The sequence below is a fragment of the Amaranthus tricolor genome, chromosome 2 (assembly GCF_026212465.1).
Source record: "Amaranthus tricolor cultivar Red isolate AtriRed21 chromosome 2, ASM2621246v1, whole genome shotgun sequence".
In the NCBI taxonomy this organism is placed as follows: domain Eukaryota; kingdom Viridiplantae; phylum Streptophyta; class Magnoliopsida; order Caryophyllales; family Amaranthaceae; genus Amaranthus; species Amaranthus tricolor.
In genome coordinates, this window is record NC_080048.1 from 2,767,386 (window position 1) to 2,784,531 (window position 17,146).

The window sequence follows — 17,146 nt, forward strand, 5'->3', positions numbered from 1 at the left end:
GCTCTGTCCTAGCCTTTCAAACAGCCAACGGGTGGGGACTGTTTGTATACAGTATTGTATGTATACAGTATGAATTGAACTGATGATAGTCACATAGAAGAAGATAAAAGTTCTATATTTGGACATCCATGGCAAGCAACATTTTTAACAACAATAAAACCGAAAACAACAGCCAAATCATGTTTCATACTAGTAATTCTCTACATTTCTAACTACTACACTACAAGCTTTACTTTGAGATCCAAAGCCTATTATTCAATCTCCTTGTTATGAATTTGACCGCGAACAAAAAGTACTCGTAAATCATTCGGTATCAGGATTCCAAGTTTTGGTATCAGGAACGACTGCATCAATCAAACAATAAAAATCAACTCCATGTTTTGGTTTAATCCGAAAAGAATCTGTAATAAAGGCACACAAAGGCTTAATTTTACCTTTAAAATCAGGATTCCAGCTCTTTAGGCACTGAACGGCTTTCAGCAGTAGAGGGCTATAAGTCGACAGAGTATTATCAGCCTTCCTTTCCTCCATAAGGTAAGCTTCGTCACATGATACAACAGACAAAGGAATAGCCAAGTAATCTTGAGCCATTTTCGAGAGCTGAGGAAACTTAAAACAGTTATATTTCCACCATTGCAACACATCAAAATTCTTCACCCATGGAAACACAGGCTCTTCCAGATACAAATCCAAATCCAACTTTGAAGGCTTATCATCCGTGGAACGAATTGACAGACAGTACTTCTTTTCTACATCCACCTTTTCGGGTTTCTTATCCCCATTCTCTTCCTCATTCTCAGAACTTGTACCACTGACTGCATAACCATTATATATCGCACGAATATGGTCTAAAATGACAGTAGTTCTATTCGTGTCAGAAAGACAAAAATTGACAAGTTTCAATTTGTAACGAGGGTCTAGAAATGCAGCAATCGAATATAATAAATGCATATCATTATAGAATCGCTTATAGTATTCTAGCATATTGGTTGCCACAGAACTCACAAATGCATCAGAATTCTCTGATTCTTCGGTAAGGTAAACTAGAATCTCACGCATATAAGGTAGGAAAAGATTTGCTGTCGGGTTCTCAATCTCAAATAATCCTTTAACAATTTCATACATTCTGTTTGCTATTGTGCACACACCCTTAACCTTGTCCCAATCCTCCTTTAATGGTACTACTTTGCCACTACACGAAGGATCGAGCCAACGAAACAATCCCTCTGCCTCCATCACCATGGCTTCTGAAAGCTTGTCACTTGTGAGATTCCACAAGGGTAATGACTCAGGCCAATATATTCGTTTCACTTTGCTAATGATACTTTGAATCCCCTCGAAACCCTTCTTCATTGTCATACTTATGATTTCAGAGCTGCAATGCACAGTAAACAGTTGACCGTTCAAGGGGAGTCGCCTCTTTGATCTAGTTTCACACCTCAAGAATTTAGCAAAGATTTTGAATTCAAGAAACTCAGAAAGAGTTACAGTGAGTAATTTCTCATCAATACCATATTCTTCCAGAGCGTTCTTGATCACATTATTTGGATTGATTTTCACATCCAATTCATCAAGACAGCAATATTCAATAACCCATTTTTTTAATTCCCAATTATCATTGATGAAATGAATATTTACACTAAGATATTGATCCATTGACACAGCTCTTAGTGCATCTGTTGAAAGACTAATGTTTCCATTAAATTTTGACAAATATTTCTTCACCTTTTCTTGCTCTTTGTCAAATGTTCGTATCTCACTAATCGGTGCTTTTTTCAAGTCTCCTAAAGGAAAAGAAACAAATAAATTTGTATCAATTAACACTCATAGTTGTTCATATGAATAACATTATGAATCAACTAAAAGTAAGTTGATTATAAAACATTGTCGAAACTAGAAACCATTAACTAAAGAGAAAAAAAGCCATCTCATAAAGTAGATTCCTAAAAAAAAAATTTAATAAAAAGATACAAAAATGCTCCACAAAATCCCTTAATCATAAACACCATCTCACAAATAGAAAACACCATCAAACCCTCAGTAATAGTTGAAGGATTTGTTACTAAGAAGACATAGAATTGCTCCACTATATAGCTAAATCATAACATGGGAATCATAGGGGATTGAGTGTATTTTCAAGATCAAAATAAACACATCTCACAAATAGGCAAAATCATCAATGTGATCAAACCCATCAATAAATCCTAATGTCCTTGCAAATTCTTAAAGAGGGTATCATTTATCATTGTATTTATGAACACTATGATCCTAAAAAGATACAGAAATGCTCTGCAATATAATAAACTATAAACCCACCCACAAATAGGCAAAACCATATATCAAACCCATCAAATTCTAATGTCTTGCAGATTCTTGAAAGATTCTTTACAATAAGATACAGAATTGATCTACAATACAGCTATATCATAACATAGGAATCATTTAGTGTATTCTTGAAGTCTGAAGATCATGCAAAACCCATCTCAAAATTGGGAAAAACTATTGAACCCATCATAAACCCTAATGTCGTTACAGATTCTTGAAAGATTAATAAATAATAAGATACAGAAATTGATTTACAATACAACTAATCATAACATATGCATCATTGATCAGTACTATATTTTTGACGATTTTTAACAAACAAGATACAGCTTCTTGAATTCAACAATTGTTCAAGATCTTAAATACATTTGATGAAATAACCCCATCTCACAAATAGGTGAAATTATTGAACACATCAATAAACCCTAATGTTCTTACTTCTTACAGATTCTTGAATTTTTTTACAAAGAAGATTAAATCGCTGAACAATACAAATGATTCATAACATTTCATATTGAATTCAGCAATTGTTCAAGAAGATCTTTAATACATTTGGTTAAAAATTAAAAATGAGACCAAACAATCGCATACGTAACAATCAATCCAACCAAGAAACAGACTTAACTAAAGAATCTTAAGAAGTATAAAGTAAAGATTAACCATGTAATGGTAGAAGATTTGATCTTGAACCCATTGTAGAGAAAGATTAGAGTTCAGTGTTTGCTTAATGGAAAGAAAAATTGAGAAGAGCAATTTAGAGAATAGTAAGACAAGTGTTGGGAAGCGCGCACACACATATATATATATGTAAAGTTTAACCGTAATCTTCTTTTTTGGGCGGGAAACGAACTAGATGTGTTTATTACTTGACACGTGTCCTTTAGTGTGAACTTTTCAATCCACAAACCACAATCACAACAAACCTTCAATTGTATTCCCTCTTCTCCAAGTAGCATATTACAATGATAAAATTAAAATCAAAAAATTGAACTTTAATTTTATGTCACATATTCAAGTAAAGTATTTAATTAGGGACCGATTGACTAAACAATTACTTTTGTAAGAGATCATCTTTTAAAGAGAAGATCTCAAAACAAAAAGCCCACATTTTTATTTTCCCTTTATTTTCTATTAATTGAGTTATTTAATCCATATATTTAATGTGTCTTTCGGACAAACTGTCTCTTACAACAATTTGTGTCGAAAAACTCCCTAATACTCCTCTAAGAAAATTGTATTATTATAATAGCATGGGTTGACTTGGCTACCTTAATTAGACAATAGTTCTAGTCTCCTAGATATTAATGAACTTCTATTTTTCTTGGTTTCGTATGAGTATTTTCAACTTGTAGAATGTACGTAGAAACTTCTTTTGAAGGAAAATTATTTTTAATCTCAACTAATAATTAGATTTCTAGAATACTCAATTGCTAATAAATTTAAATATTAAAATATTTTCAATAAGCTTCTCACATCAGCATGTTCAAAATAATCTGGTCAAATTAAGCACTTTAATTAGCTATTAACTGTTTTTCACACACCCTAAATATTGTTGTGGTCTAATTTGAGTCAATCAAATGTATAAAACAATTTCCAAAAAATAGTTAATAAATAAAATATTTTAATAGCAAATATTATACGTAACGTGATATAAATATCTATCTCATCCATATTTAATAAATCATTTTAGAATTGAGAAAAAATTATGATTCCTATTTGCTAATTTTGTCAAAATAATCGCCCCTTTTATAAAGTGATCAAACCAATTAGCTATTGACGAGAATTGCCGGAGTAAATGCTTACTAAATACCCAGTCCATTACTATACGTCATATTCAATGAAGAAAGGAAATAGTCAACGGTTAGACCCTAAATTTTGAAGTAACTTCTATTTTCACATTATTATAATTTAATTAATTAATTAATAATACACGGCTTAGACTGAAAATAATACCTATAAATAACATCATTCTAGCAAAACATATTCATAACACAATATTCTTTCATTCATTTTTCTATGTAATAAGCATAGCAATATTAATAATCCTTTTCTTAATACTCAAAAAAATTTAATTCCCTTTTCAATATGAGTATGATTGTAATAACTCTTGCTCTCTTATCCTCCCTTTTGATTCAAGGGTCCCTTGGTATGCTTATTATTTATTGTTCTCTTTGTTCTCTATCGTTATTCCATTTGTTATTTTTATAAAGCATCTTTTTATTTATATCACAAATATTGATATATATATATATATAATCTTATATATCCATTCTCATTTTAATACTTTAATAATGCTTATGGTCTTATTTTAATATTTTTGTAATGTTTTTGTTCTTCACTTTTTCACCATCAAATTTATCATTTAATAAAATAATATATTCATCATCCAAATGATTCCATATATTTTTCTTACTTTCGTGAATATTTCTTATGAGAACTTCTTTAAGCAACAAAAGAAGTATTACTTTCTTTGACAATTCGTTTTTTTAATCTTCTGCAAACTTAAAATTCAAATAACTTCAATAATGAGTTTTTATAAAAGTTAATGATTAAAAATAAAAATACATTGAGATGAACCATTAAAATTTGACATAAATATATTCTTCATGTAGATTTAGAAGAATTTAATGTCAAAGCTTACTATAAATTAAAAATATTCTGGCCAATTAATTAACAAGAATCAAAATTATTTATTTATTCAGTTATTTATATGTCACAGGAGAGGTGATGTGCGAGGAACTAAATAAAGAGGAATGCGCGTTTGCAGTATCATCTACTGGTAAACGTTGCGTGCTAGAGAAGTACGTACGAAGAAGTGGTATGGAGGCGTATAAGTGCACCACCTCAGAAATTGAAGCTGATATGCTTAAGGATTTGGTTGAGAGCAACCATTGTATTGAGGCTTGTGGTTTAGATCGTGATACATTAGGAATTTCTTCCGATTCTCTTCTTGAGTCTCGCTTTACTCAAAAGCTTTGCTCTCCACAATGTTACCAAAGATGCCCTAATGTTGTTGATCTTTACTTCAATCTGGCTGCTGGTGAAGGTATAAAATATTTATTTATTAATTAAGCCCTTTTAATCGTTGTTATTACCCGGTAACCTAGTGACTTATAATAGCAAGTTTTATTTTAAAAAAAAAGATAAATTAAAATAAAATATCGAAAAAAATGTGAAAAAAAAATTTAAAAAAATTTTTGATTTTTTTAATTATTCATAATTTTTTATGTAAATTTTCAAAATTTTTCTCTAATTTTACATTAATTTTCAATTTACTTTTTTGGTGAATACTATAACAGGTCATCAGGTTACCCAAGCCTACTCTAAGAAAATACTTTCTAAAGTTGGGATTATTTATGGTTAATTAATATGTGAGGTTATTGTAGAAAAATCATAAAAGATAGGATTATTCTAGATAATTTTTCCAAAAGAATTGATACTCTTATATCCCATTTAATTTACTATATTTTTAATTTTAATCCATCTCAATAAATTTGTCTTATTTTTATATTTAAATATGACTTGTCTACTATATTTAGTATAATCCCCTCTCTTATTTCTAAATTTTCCTTTCCTCGGCCTAAATTTATATAAAAAAAAAAAATAGAAGCATTCAAGGACTTTTACTACAAAGTACAAAATATGAATGGTTGAAGTCGTACCTTTGACTTTTTTTAATTTACGACAGTTATTAATTAATACTTATAAATGTTCTGATACTTTACGAGTGCAGGTGTATATCTTCCAAAATTATGTGAGACACAAAGAGAGAACCCAAGGAGAGGAATGTCTGAAATTAAGAGCTCCGGAATTGTAGCCTTAGGACCCGTTTCAAGTATCCATGGATCTAAATTCGATGGTGCTCAAGTTGGATCCAATTCCATTGCCCCAGCTTTATCTCCTGCATTTGACATTGCTCCAGCTTTGCCTCCTTTTTAATTACCTAACAAGAGAATTAATTTATTTGCTGAACATAATATTTAAAGATTAAGGCTTCAGTATTTTTGTTTCAAAGAAAAAAAAAAATTAATTCCTACACATGGGAGACATATAATTGCCTTGTATGAAAGAGCATGGTTGTTGGTCACTTTAGAATTTATAATTTTGTTACAAAATTGTATTGTATTTCTACATATATATGTCAATGTATATTATACTTGCCATCATTACACAATCCATGTACTACTATTTTGATACTATTATAGAAGTATTTATATTCTAGAATTATGTAATACTAGTTTAATTATACTACAAAGAATTAAAACCAACTCAAATAAAAACTTAAAACCAACTCAAATAAAAACTTAAGCTGATCGTTAAGACTAAGAGTATATAATGGGCTGGAGACTCTTTGAGGCCCTAATCCTATCCTTAAAAAGTGAACTTTAAATGGGGCGGACTTTGAATGGGCCAAGTTTTCAGTGGGCTTTTTGTTTTGAAAATGGAGTGAGCTTAAAGTGGGCTTTAAATGGGCCATTGTTATTTAAAATTTGTTTTAGTTATGATAAAATATTATTAATTTATAAATTTTATATATTAATTATAATGTACAAAATACAACTGCAAACAATAAAATTATAAGACTTTTAATTCAATCAAACATGTTTATTTTAATGAAAATTCATGAAGACAATTTTTAATGGGCCGGAACGGGGCGAGAAGGCCCAGCATGTTTGTGCCCATTATATTTTAAATAAATGACCGACTTGACCCATTTTTATTTGAGCATGGTCCGACCTTAATTCGGCCCATTAAACACCTCTAGTTGAAAGACTAGGATATTTTAACACACACTTGTTTACAAGAGTCCTTTAGGTTAGAAGTGTGGAAACATCACATACATGCCCTTTTCGTACCTGACGTTGAATATTCCACTTTAAATTAGGGTTTATTGAGATTTTAACTTGTGATAAGAGGTTATGAGTTTGAATCTCAATAACCTCTCATGTAAAGTGAAATCTTTAACATCAGGTATGAGGAGGAACTGAGTTGCTTCTTGCATTCACACTTCTAATTATATAACAATTTGTGGCTTTATCATCAACATGAATTTTTGGTTAAGTTGGTTCAATAACAATAGGAAAAATTGACATTAATAATTCAACCTTTTGCTCGTTCGTTGTGAATAATCTCACCTTTAGATTATTTTTTAATAATCCAACGTTTGCTCTCAGTTCGCTATGAATAATCCAACCTTTATTTTAGTTTGCTGACAACATACTTTATTATTACCTTATATTACTAATTTGGTATGCTATGGGCAAATATATGATAAATATTAGATTATTAAAAAATGATTTAAAAATAAACTTATTCGCAATAAATAAATTAAAAATTAGATTATTAATGTCAATTTTTCCATAACAATATAATTTTAAAGCGACTGGCTTCTAACGTGAATCACCATAATGCAATTTTAATGACTTTTGTTGATTATTAATTCTAATGAACTACATTATAGTGTCTAAGCCATTTACTATTTCATTAATTAGAAAAATTTTAAACGCGTTTAAAATATACTATAAAAATAAACGTGACTTCCTAAACTTTTTGATTGAACACGTAGTGATTTCTAAGGTAGAGTAATTTGTCTATATATGAATTTTTTTACCTATAAACGGGCACAATATTTTTATTTACTTGATAATTCTTTACATAGTGATGCATATGTAGCGTAATAGAGTATCTAATAAAGTATTTTTGAGATAGTACATAAATAATCATTCTACATACTAATGATTAATATATTATTTTATTTAAATTATTACATAATATTCTACTTGTTCAAATAAAAAATTAATTATCATCTACATATAAGATAATTTTACTAAACATTTCCATCTATATAGTTAAAATTACATATAGCAAAATTAGTTAAATTCAATTTAATATCTGTGCACCACTATCCTCTTAATTAATTTTTAGTTGGATGAGTTGGTGGACCAATTAGTATTTATAATTAATGTGTAAAAAAATATGAAGATTTTATGATGAAAAACAATCAAAATATATATATATATATATATATATATATATATATATATATATATATATATATATATATATATATATATATATATATATATATATATATGTATATTACCTTTAATATCATACTGTAAGTAAAACATTCATAAGAAAAGGTAATTTCTTACATTTTGGAGTTTGATTTATATAGAAATGAATGAAATTGTTTGTAGTGGTTATTTTGTTTGTATTCACATTAACGATTAAAAAATTGTTTTTAGCATTGAAGATTATCAAAAGTTGCGCAAAATATATGATGAATTTTTAAATAATATCGTTGTAATTCACAATAGACAATTTCCTTAATTAATCAAATGTAATTAAATATAAATTTTCTATTTTTATTATCAATATCACTTTCTTTTTGATATGCTCCATAAACAAGTCAATGGCACCACCAAATATTGCCAAATTTTCTTAACCTTCATACAAATTATGTTGTTTTTGGCTTACTTTTCACGTTTCCGCAAGCTTCTGTTTAAAAATTGAAAGGCCAAATATCTATTTTCTTCGTCTTACTTATTTAAATTTGCTATTTTAATTTGTTGTACTCATTTAAAATTATTTATATTTTTGACAATGATTAACTTTTTTTTTGAACTCATACATATATTTAAGTTTTTAACTTTATTCACAGAATTTACCTTGGCTACCACTCTCTCCGTTTTCATATGTTCTTCTCAAATAGAATTTATAAATTTTAGTGTTAATTTTTAACTTTGATTTCTCATCGATCTATATAAAAAAACATATTAATATGAGATCTTGATAAATTCGTCTTAATAAATACTTTCTTAAAATCAACTTTTTAAAATTTTTAAAAACTTACAATTAAAATTATTTTATTTTTAAATTTAAATTGAAATTTACGTAAAAAATAAATGGGAAAAAGTAATGATATAGAGGGATTAATTTAACAGGACATAGTAGTAGTCTTGTTTAGTTTTTGGTTTTTCTTAGGCAGTTAGTTAACCTTGGACCTCAACCGTCGTTCTTTCCCAAACTTGGGGCAATTTACTTTTTCCTTTTTAGTCATTTTTCCACAAGGAACTGTCAAATCCATAAAACTTCTCATTTTTTCTTGGATACAAGCACGAGTCATCAATCATCACATATTCACATCCCGCCATTGATTACGGTGAAATAATGTCAATTTCATATATACGTGTCTCATAATGGAGAAATATTTCCTCGACTATATTTTTTTTATACATTAACTGCAATATATAAAATAAATTTGAACGATAAATAGTGCCAATTACAGTAATGTAGCAAGTATTTTAGAACAGAGGAAGTATCTGATAGCTAGTGTTCCTTCAGCTCCTATTTGATATTTTAATAAGGAATGTTCACAAAATTTAAAAACATTATTTTTAAAATCGAGTCTTAATGCAAAATAATTTAATTTGACTCGTTTCAATGCGAGAATTATTAGTATTAACTTTTAATATTTTTATTATGTAAAATTAAATATATAACGATTAAATCTGTATGTTAAATATTGTATAAAAGTAAAATAGCAAAATACTAATCAAAAACAGAGAGCCTCTAATTATGTCAAAAAAATAAGATCCCCTAAAGTGAAGGCAAAAAAAATTAATTATGTTATGCAATGATAATTGAAGTATTAATAGTTTTTTTGTGTGGGAATAATATTAATACTCCATTCGTTCTCTTTTAATTTGTTTGTCCACTTCGTTTTGTTTTTTCATTTTAAGAAAGAAAATTTAAATTAGTTTTTTTGATATTGAAGATTGAACATATACATGTGAAATCTTGTTATATTCTTCTTAGTTTATAGTTATATAACTTTTTTATAATTTTTTGTTGTTCTTATTTAAAGATATTAAAACTCAAAATTTACTTAAAATTACGCATAAAAAGTAAATTGCAAAAATTAAATAGAAACATAGAGAATAGTTTTATATTGTGTGGGAAAAAAATAATTGTTGAAACAAGGCAATAAAAACAAAAAAAAAAAAAGTTCTTTGCAAGTTAAGTAAGGAGACCATGGCATTGAGAATTTAAGGAATTAGGTTTCCATGGTTGACAAAGACTAATTAACCTTATCTTTTTATATATTTTCTCTATTTATGAAAATGATGCTATATTAGAGTTCAAATGACGTATTTCAAACTCTAATATCACTAAGATTAGGGTATGAGGTTTTATGGTTAATAAATTATACTTTCAATAAAAATAATACTTGTAAGAGAAAATAATGCAATAAAATGACATAAAGATTTAACGAGGTTCATCCAATTAAGGCTACGTCCTCCGGTGTGTAGTATCTCAAATGGAGAATTACAATAGAGAAAAGATTAGGCTTGTGTTTAGGCTTAGGGATTTTTGTGGATGTTTTACAATAGCAAATGAGACCTCCTTTTATAGAGGTTTGTACATTAATGAGTATTACATAATTAAGACTAAGGATTAATGCACAATAAACAACTTCAAGGAACATCAAGAGTCAAAAACCGATCCAATGTTCGATCAAGACAATGTTTCATTACTTGGATGCCTCGTACAAGAATCTTCACCCTTTAGTCTTCTCATTAACTATTATTCATCATGCCATAATTCTTATGTTTATGTCACTCCTTAATTTCTCCATAACTTCATGAATTAAATTTAGCACTTAAACACCATCATCAATCACGCATTAAGTTACATACTTAACTCACCCATTTAATTGATTCATGAGATTCTCTCTCTATACACTCACTAATACATAGAATTAATTTGGTAAATTCAAGTCCCCATTTAACACTAACAATTTAATTATTTTTATTTTTGCATGTGTTTGTCTATGGAAAAATTAGATGCAACTAAGTCATCACGTAACGGATCAAGTGTCAAATTGAATAATCACGATTTACTATTACATTCAAATTTGGTATAGTGTTTAAAACTAATAATCAAATTTGGTATAGTCTTTGAAACTAATATTCAAATTTGCCACTACTCTAAGAAAATTGTATAAAATATGTAGCATGAATAGACCAGGTTATAGTTGCCTCAAACCCAAATTGCTACATTTAATTGTAAAAGCTCTCATATAATTAAAAGGTTATATAAGCAATATTTATAGAACAAAAATTAATCTTATTACGTATTAAGTTACCAAGTAGTATCTGGTGGAATCCGCAAAGACCTCGCTCAACTTGTGGCTCATAAGTCATAGCTAGACTTTGTACAATGGTCGTATAAGGGTCGAACCAAGTCAGACTCAAAATTGAAATAAACTAATAGGCTTAAATAAGTTGGACTCTCTCAGCCTGCTCCAACTCAGCCCGATTAATTTATATATCATTTTGTTCTTGTAAATTTCTATTGAAATAAGCATGTCAGATTGAATAATATGTCTTATTATTTAATTATTTTCTTTATCAATTATAATTTGACTATTAATTATTATAAATTTATAGTAATATATCATAATTCAAGAATAAAATTATAATTATATAGATCCGTATAGAGCCTATTTTTAGTTCATTTCATTTATTTAAAGCAAATATCTATTTAATACTAAATCCATTTAAGATATAACCTATTTAAATTCCGAATATTTAAAAATAGGATTTGAGCCCTCATTGGCCCACAAATCGTTGCACAGCTCTAGTCATAAGTTATGAGTTTAAACCTAATCGATTGCATTCCTCCTTTTCCTAGTGTAACATTATTTTGTTAGTGAGAAAAATAGCACGTCCCTTTTTCATAGAATACTACTTACTATTACTTTGATCACACAATATATAATAACGCAACATAAGGATCTCAAACACATAAGCAAAGTAAAAATCGTATTAGGCCTTTGAATTTTGAGGGCCTCAACTGTATGTAGTTTTTATATAGTTTTGTCTTTCTTAAAAAAACTAAAATACAATTAAGAAACTAAAGTTTAAACTATAATCATTAAAAATATGATATTAATACTTTGTTTTGTAGCTTTAAAATAACATAGGCGGAGCTAAAGGGCATTGGGGTCGGCTATGGTCCTTCTTCAACTTTTAAATTTTTTCTTAATTTATTTACCGTATCGTTCCTGACAATTTTTAGGTCCTAAGCGAAAAATAAACAAAGGGTCTGTATATAATTTAAATTTCAGTTATTTGTTCTCCAATTATATAGTTCGGGAGTCATGTACTTAACTGAAACCTAATGCTGCAAGTCGGATCCTTACTAAAAGTTACTAAAAGCTACTTATGCAAATACTAATTTTTAATTATAAGGATTAATTCAATTTGGGGCTCTTCATAAGTTGGGTCCTAAACGATTGCACCTTAAAATTACCATCAGAAACGACCTTGTTCATTTATAATAATAGCTCTTAGCTATAATAAACTTTTATGATTTTTGGCATCTTGAACAACGTACACCTTCTGTTCAAGCTTTGCCACAAACTTTAAATGTTCTATCTTCAAGATTAGATTGGTTAATCGAATCAATTTCGGATCAGGTGTTTTACATTGGTTCAAAATCAGGTATTGTCTCCACGTTGACGTTCACATAATTGTAATCCATTTTTTAAGTCAGGTCAAATTCGTATTTAGTTACAAATTCGAATTAATTTTAAGTCGTTAGATCTGTTTTGAACACCTTAATTTAAGATCATTGACATAGTCTCATTTATAATTATATTTTTACTTACATAGAATAATATTTAGAATTGCTAATTATGTAAAAAAAAAAAAAGATCCAATAAAGAATAGTTAAGAAATGAAGACCAAACCAAAATTGACTGCCATTGATAGACGCAAAATGGGAAAGTAATTGACACAAAATTTCTAGACGAATTTGGTCTACACTATCGCATTCAACGTTTGGAACCTAAACTTTGAAGCAACTTCCTTTATGTTTTTAACTACTTTTACCACACGGTTTTGCTTCAAAATTAGACCTATATATACTTGTCATCTCACCAAGCATTTTGCATAACATAATATTTCTTTCCTTCTAAGCAATAGAAGAGCATAATATATATAACAATCTCTATACATTGCCTTTTAATTTGTTGCTCTTTCTAATCTCTCTTCTCAACATGAGTAACCTTGTGATATCTCTTGCTCTTCTATCATCCTTTTTGATCATCCAAGGCGCTTTTGGTAAGCTCATTGTCGTAGTACTTTGATTTAACTCGATTTTCCTTTGTTCTAGAATTTATCTTGTATGTATTATTTATAAGTCTGTCTTATATGAGACTGTCTCATGGTGAGACGACTTCAAAACAAGAAGTCTAAAAGTTAAAAGTTTCTATTAATAAGCTATTTAACCCAAGTGTGAGACATGTTTCACGGCGAGACCATTTCATATAAGAACTGTGATTATTTATAGTATCAAACCTTGTTTAATTCACCCTAAAAAAATAAGTAATCAGAAAAATAAGTTTTAATCAGTAAAAATCAGTTTTAATCATAAAAGTTAGTTGAAATAATAAAAATCCATTTAATCAGTTAAACTTTTTCACATTTAAAAATCAGTATCAATCAGTAATAATCTGAATCAATCAGTAAAATCAATTACAATAAATAAAAATCAATTTTAAATAGTAAAGGTAAAAAAAATCAGTAAAATCAATAAGAATATATTAGTTAAATTAAACAGTGCCTTTGTTATCGTGATTTTCGAAAGTATTTGATTTAGAATTTTAAATTTTTATGCTACAGGAGATATAATATGTGAGCGACTTAACAAGGAGGAGTGCGCGTTTGCAGTATCATCTACTGGTAAACGTTGCGTGCTAGAGAAGTACGTACGAAGAAGTGGTATGGAGGCGTATAAGTGCACCACCTCAGAAATCGAAGCTGATAAGCTTAAGGATTTGGTTGAGAGCAACCATTGTATTGAGGCTTGTGGTTTAGATCGTGATACATTAGGAATTTCTTCCGATTCTCTTCTTGAGTCTCGCTTTACTCAAAAGTTTTGCTCCCCACAATGTTACCAAAGATGCCCTAATGTTGTTGATCTTTACTTCAATCTGGCTGCTGGTGAAGGTAACGTGCATTTCATCTCTAATTTTTTTTCGTTACCAAATGTCGACTATTTTAGATAGTGACCTCACCTCCGTTTTTAATTCTTATTTTTTTTATTTTTCTATATTTCTATTTTAGATAGTGACCTCACCTCCGTTTTTAATTCTTATTTGCACATTCAAGGGTGGAGCAAAATGTACACACAAATTTGAGAGGCCCTATTTATTTTATATATTTTTATAATTTTGGGGAATAAAATAAGTAATTAGACTAAGTCCAAGGTAAAGTAATCAAATGTCGACTAATATTAGATGCCCCTTAATTTATGAGACCTATGCGATTTGACACCTTGTACATGCATGTCTAGAACCACCCCTAATGACACATCTTTTTTCATTTTCTTCTTATGAACGTAGGGATTAACATCTAACAACATTATGATTCTAGAAAAAAAAAAAAACCTTAAAAGAGGAATGGGCAAATTAATTTTTCTATAATACACATTTTTTAATCAAAGATTAGTATGAGGGAAGGAAAAATTAAGCTGAAAATGAATCTTTGAACTTTACCTAAAAAATGGTGTTTATTATCCAATTAAGAAAGACTTAATTATTATAATAATACCTATTTTCTTTGATACATCTAATGTAAGGCGATTTCCTATACGCGAAATTAATATTTTGCTTGAAAATTAAAACTTTGAATTGAATAAGCAAAACTTTGACTTTTTGTTCAAACGTTTAATACTCTAAATAATTTCGCAGAGCAAAAAAAAAATATATACACTAAATTATTTTAACATTGACTTTGGCTCTGTTTCCCTTGACTTCAACTTGATTATATTTGGTCATGGGCAAATTAATTTTTCTACAGTTAATAAAATTAAAGTACATTTTTCTTCGTTTGAGAAATTCTAAACTACTCACATTATTTTTCTAGTCAACCTTTTTTACAAATAATAAACAACGAATTAATAATAAGGTTATATATTTGATCGAATTTTTTTTTAATTAATCTTGTATAAAAAATCAAATGTTATTGTAAAAATAATTAAGCTTCAAGAAATGTTACACGTAGTAAAATATTTCTAATTTTGCACACTTGATATTTCACTTAGGGAGAATCGAATGTGATATGATATCGCGATTTTTTTATCATATATATATTACATTTTGATATCTTGTAAAAAAATCAGCCTATTATATCATACAACTATATGTTACCGATGTTTTCTTTTCGAGAGTGTTTGGTTTTTAGCTTTTTGTTTAGTTTTTTGGTTGGTTTTTGGTTTTTGGTTTGTTGGTTGGTCAAACAGCCAAAAAAAGTGTTTGGTTAATGGCTTTTAAAGCAGCTGAAAAGTTAGCTTATAAGCCAAAATGAAAAGGTTGCTTCAGTTAGTTTTTTTGGTTGGCTTTTGGCTTGTAGGCCCACTTTTTCTCTAATAAATATTTAACAACCAACACTCAAATTTACCAAACATCTCCACAAATAGCTAGCTTTTTCAGCTAACTTAAAAGCCAACAAAAACAGTTAATATTTTCAACTGGTCAAACAAACCAACTAAAAAGGCCAACAGCCAAAAACCAATTGTCGAACACCCCTTTATCCTAAAATTATTTATTTATGAAGGTTATTAAAAATAATTTACGCTGCAGGTGTATATCTCCCAAAATTATGTGAAACACAAGGAGAGAATCCAAGGAGAGGAATGTCAGAAATCAAGAGTTCAGGAATTGTAGCACCAGGACCCGTTTCAAGTATCCATGGAGCCAGCTTCTTGGGTGCTCCAGTTGGGTCCCCTATTTACATTGATTCCCCACCTTCTCCTATTTCCATTGCCCCTGCTTCTTCTCCTATTTACATTGATGCCCCTGCTTCTTCTCCTACTTCCATTGCTGCCACACCAGCTTTTCCTCCTTTCTAAGTTAAATTATATAATCATCAATATACTTAGTATATTCTGCTTATATTTACTTTATATTATATACTCGTATCCATTAGTATTAGTTACTACACACAAATAAATTGTTGTGATTTTGTTCGATGGGTATTATTGACTCATGAGTATGTTGTATCATCATCACGTAACTCGTACGTACAATATTGTTAGTGAAACTTTTATACAATGTATTAGTAGAGTTGTACACTGATCGAGAACCAAATATAGTATGCTTATTGGATTTATCCGATTTTTGAGGAATAAAATAGAGATTAGTTTATTGGATTCGACTAATTGTTATAATTTCACTTAAATTTTCGATTTGGACTACACATATAATAATACACTATAGTCTATAAATAAATGGCAAAAGGGCAACGACCTTTGAAGTCGCTTCTTGATCGATAAAATGGGAAAAGTAAGCCAGGCGATGGACTGACAACGGCCCAACGGACCGACGCCAAAAAGTGAATGCTAAATAAAAGTTGGACGTCTGAACGTTTGTTGGTCTACTCATACTTCTCTTAGGTAATAGGTATCTATAATAGTCGGTTAACATGACAAGAAGTGCTGTCAGCAAAAAATATACGCATGTTGAATTATTTAGAAATATTCATTAGTTGGGATCATTCACAATAGATATACAATAGATCAGATTATTTAAAATAATTTTTTAAAAAAATTGAATCCAAAAAGTTAAATTTTGAGAAACTCTTTATGAAAAGGATTTCTTAAATAAAAAGGGCCTAACCGGGTTCGAACCGATGACCTCTTGATCTGCAGTCAAATGCTCTACCACTGAGCTATAGACCCATTACTATTTCAAACTCGTCTGAGTAAAATTTCAACACAAATTATCAATGATATCCCTAAGTTTTTGCAT

At 28.9% G+C, this 17,146-nt stretch overlaps 3 protein-coding genes and 1 non-coding gene across 4 annotated transcripts; 2 read left to right on the forward strand and 2 right to left on the reverse strand.

The window, feature by feature from the left end:
• LOC130806257 (zinc finger BED domain-containing protein RICESLEEPER 1-like) lies at window positions 1–3,078 on the reverse strand. The gene is made up of 3 exons (XM_057671267.1): window positions 2,986–3,078; window positions 435–1,784; window positions 1–344 (listed from the first exon to the last, which is right to left on the reverse strand). Exons 1-3 carry the CDS (start codon window positions 3,017–3,019, stop codon window positions 304–306), a joined length of 1,425 nt encoding a protein of 474 aa, XP_057527250.1. The 5' UTR covers window positions 3,020–3,078; the 3' UTR covers window positions 1–303.
• A 1,242-nt stretch (window positions 3,079–4,320) lies between these two features.
• On the forward strand, window positions 4,321–6,490 carry LOC130805946 (uncharacterized). Its single transcript, XM_057670801.1, has 3 exons — window positions 4,321–4,471; window positions 5,045–5,371; window positions 6,059–6,490. Exons 1-3 carry the CDS (start codon window positions 4,411–4,413, stop codon window positions 6,262–6,264), a joined length of 594 nt encoding a protein of 197 aa, XP_057526784.1. The 5' UTR covers window positions 4,321–4,410; the 3' UTR covers window positions 6,265–6,490.
• A 6,796-nt stretch (window positions 6,491–13,286) lies between these two features.
• LOC130806845 (uncharacterized) lies at window positions 13,287–16,550 on the forward strand. The gene is made up of 3 exons (XM_057672064.1): window positions 13,287–13,457; window positions 14,019–14,345; window positions 15,980–16,550. Exons 1-3 carry the CDS (start codon window positions 13,394–13,396, stop codon window positions 16,246–16,248), a joined length of 660 nt encoding a protein of 219 aa, XP_057528047.1. The 5' UTR covers window positions 13,287–13,393; the 3' UTR covers window positions 16,249–16,550.
• Window positions 16,551–17,004: 454 nt separating this feature from the next.
• Window positions 17,005–17,076, reverse strand: TRNAC-GCA (transfer RNA cysteine (anticodon GCA)). The gene has a single exon. It is a non-coding gene; the product is annotated as a tRNA-Cys (tRNA).
• Between the last annotated feature and the right edge of the window lie 70 nt (window positions 17,077–17,146).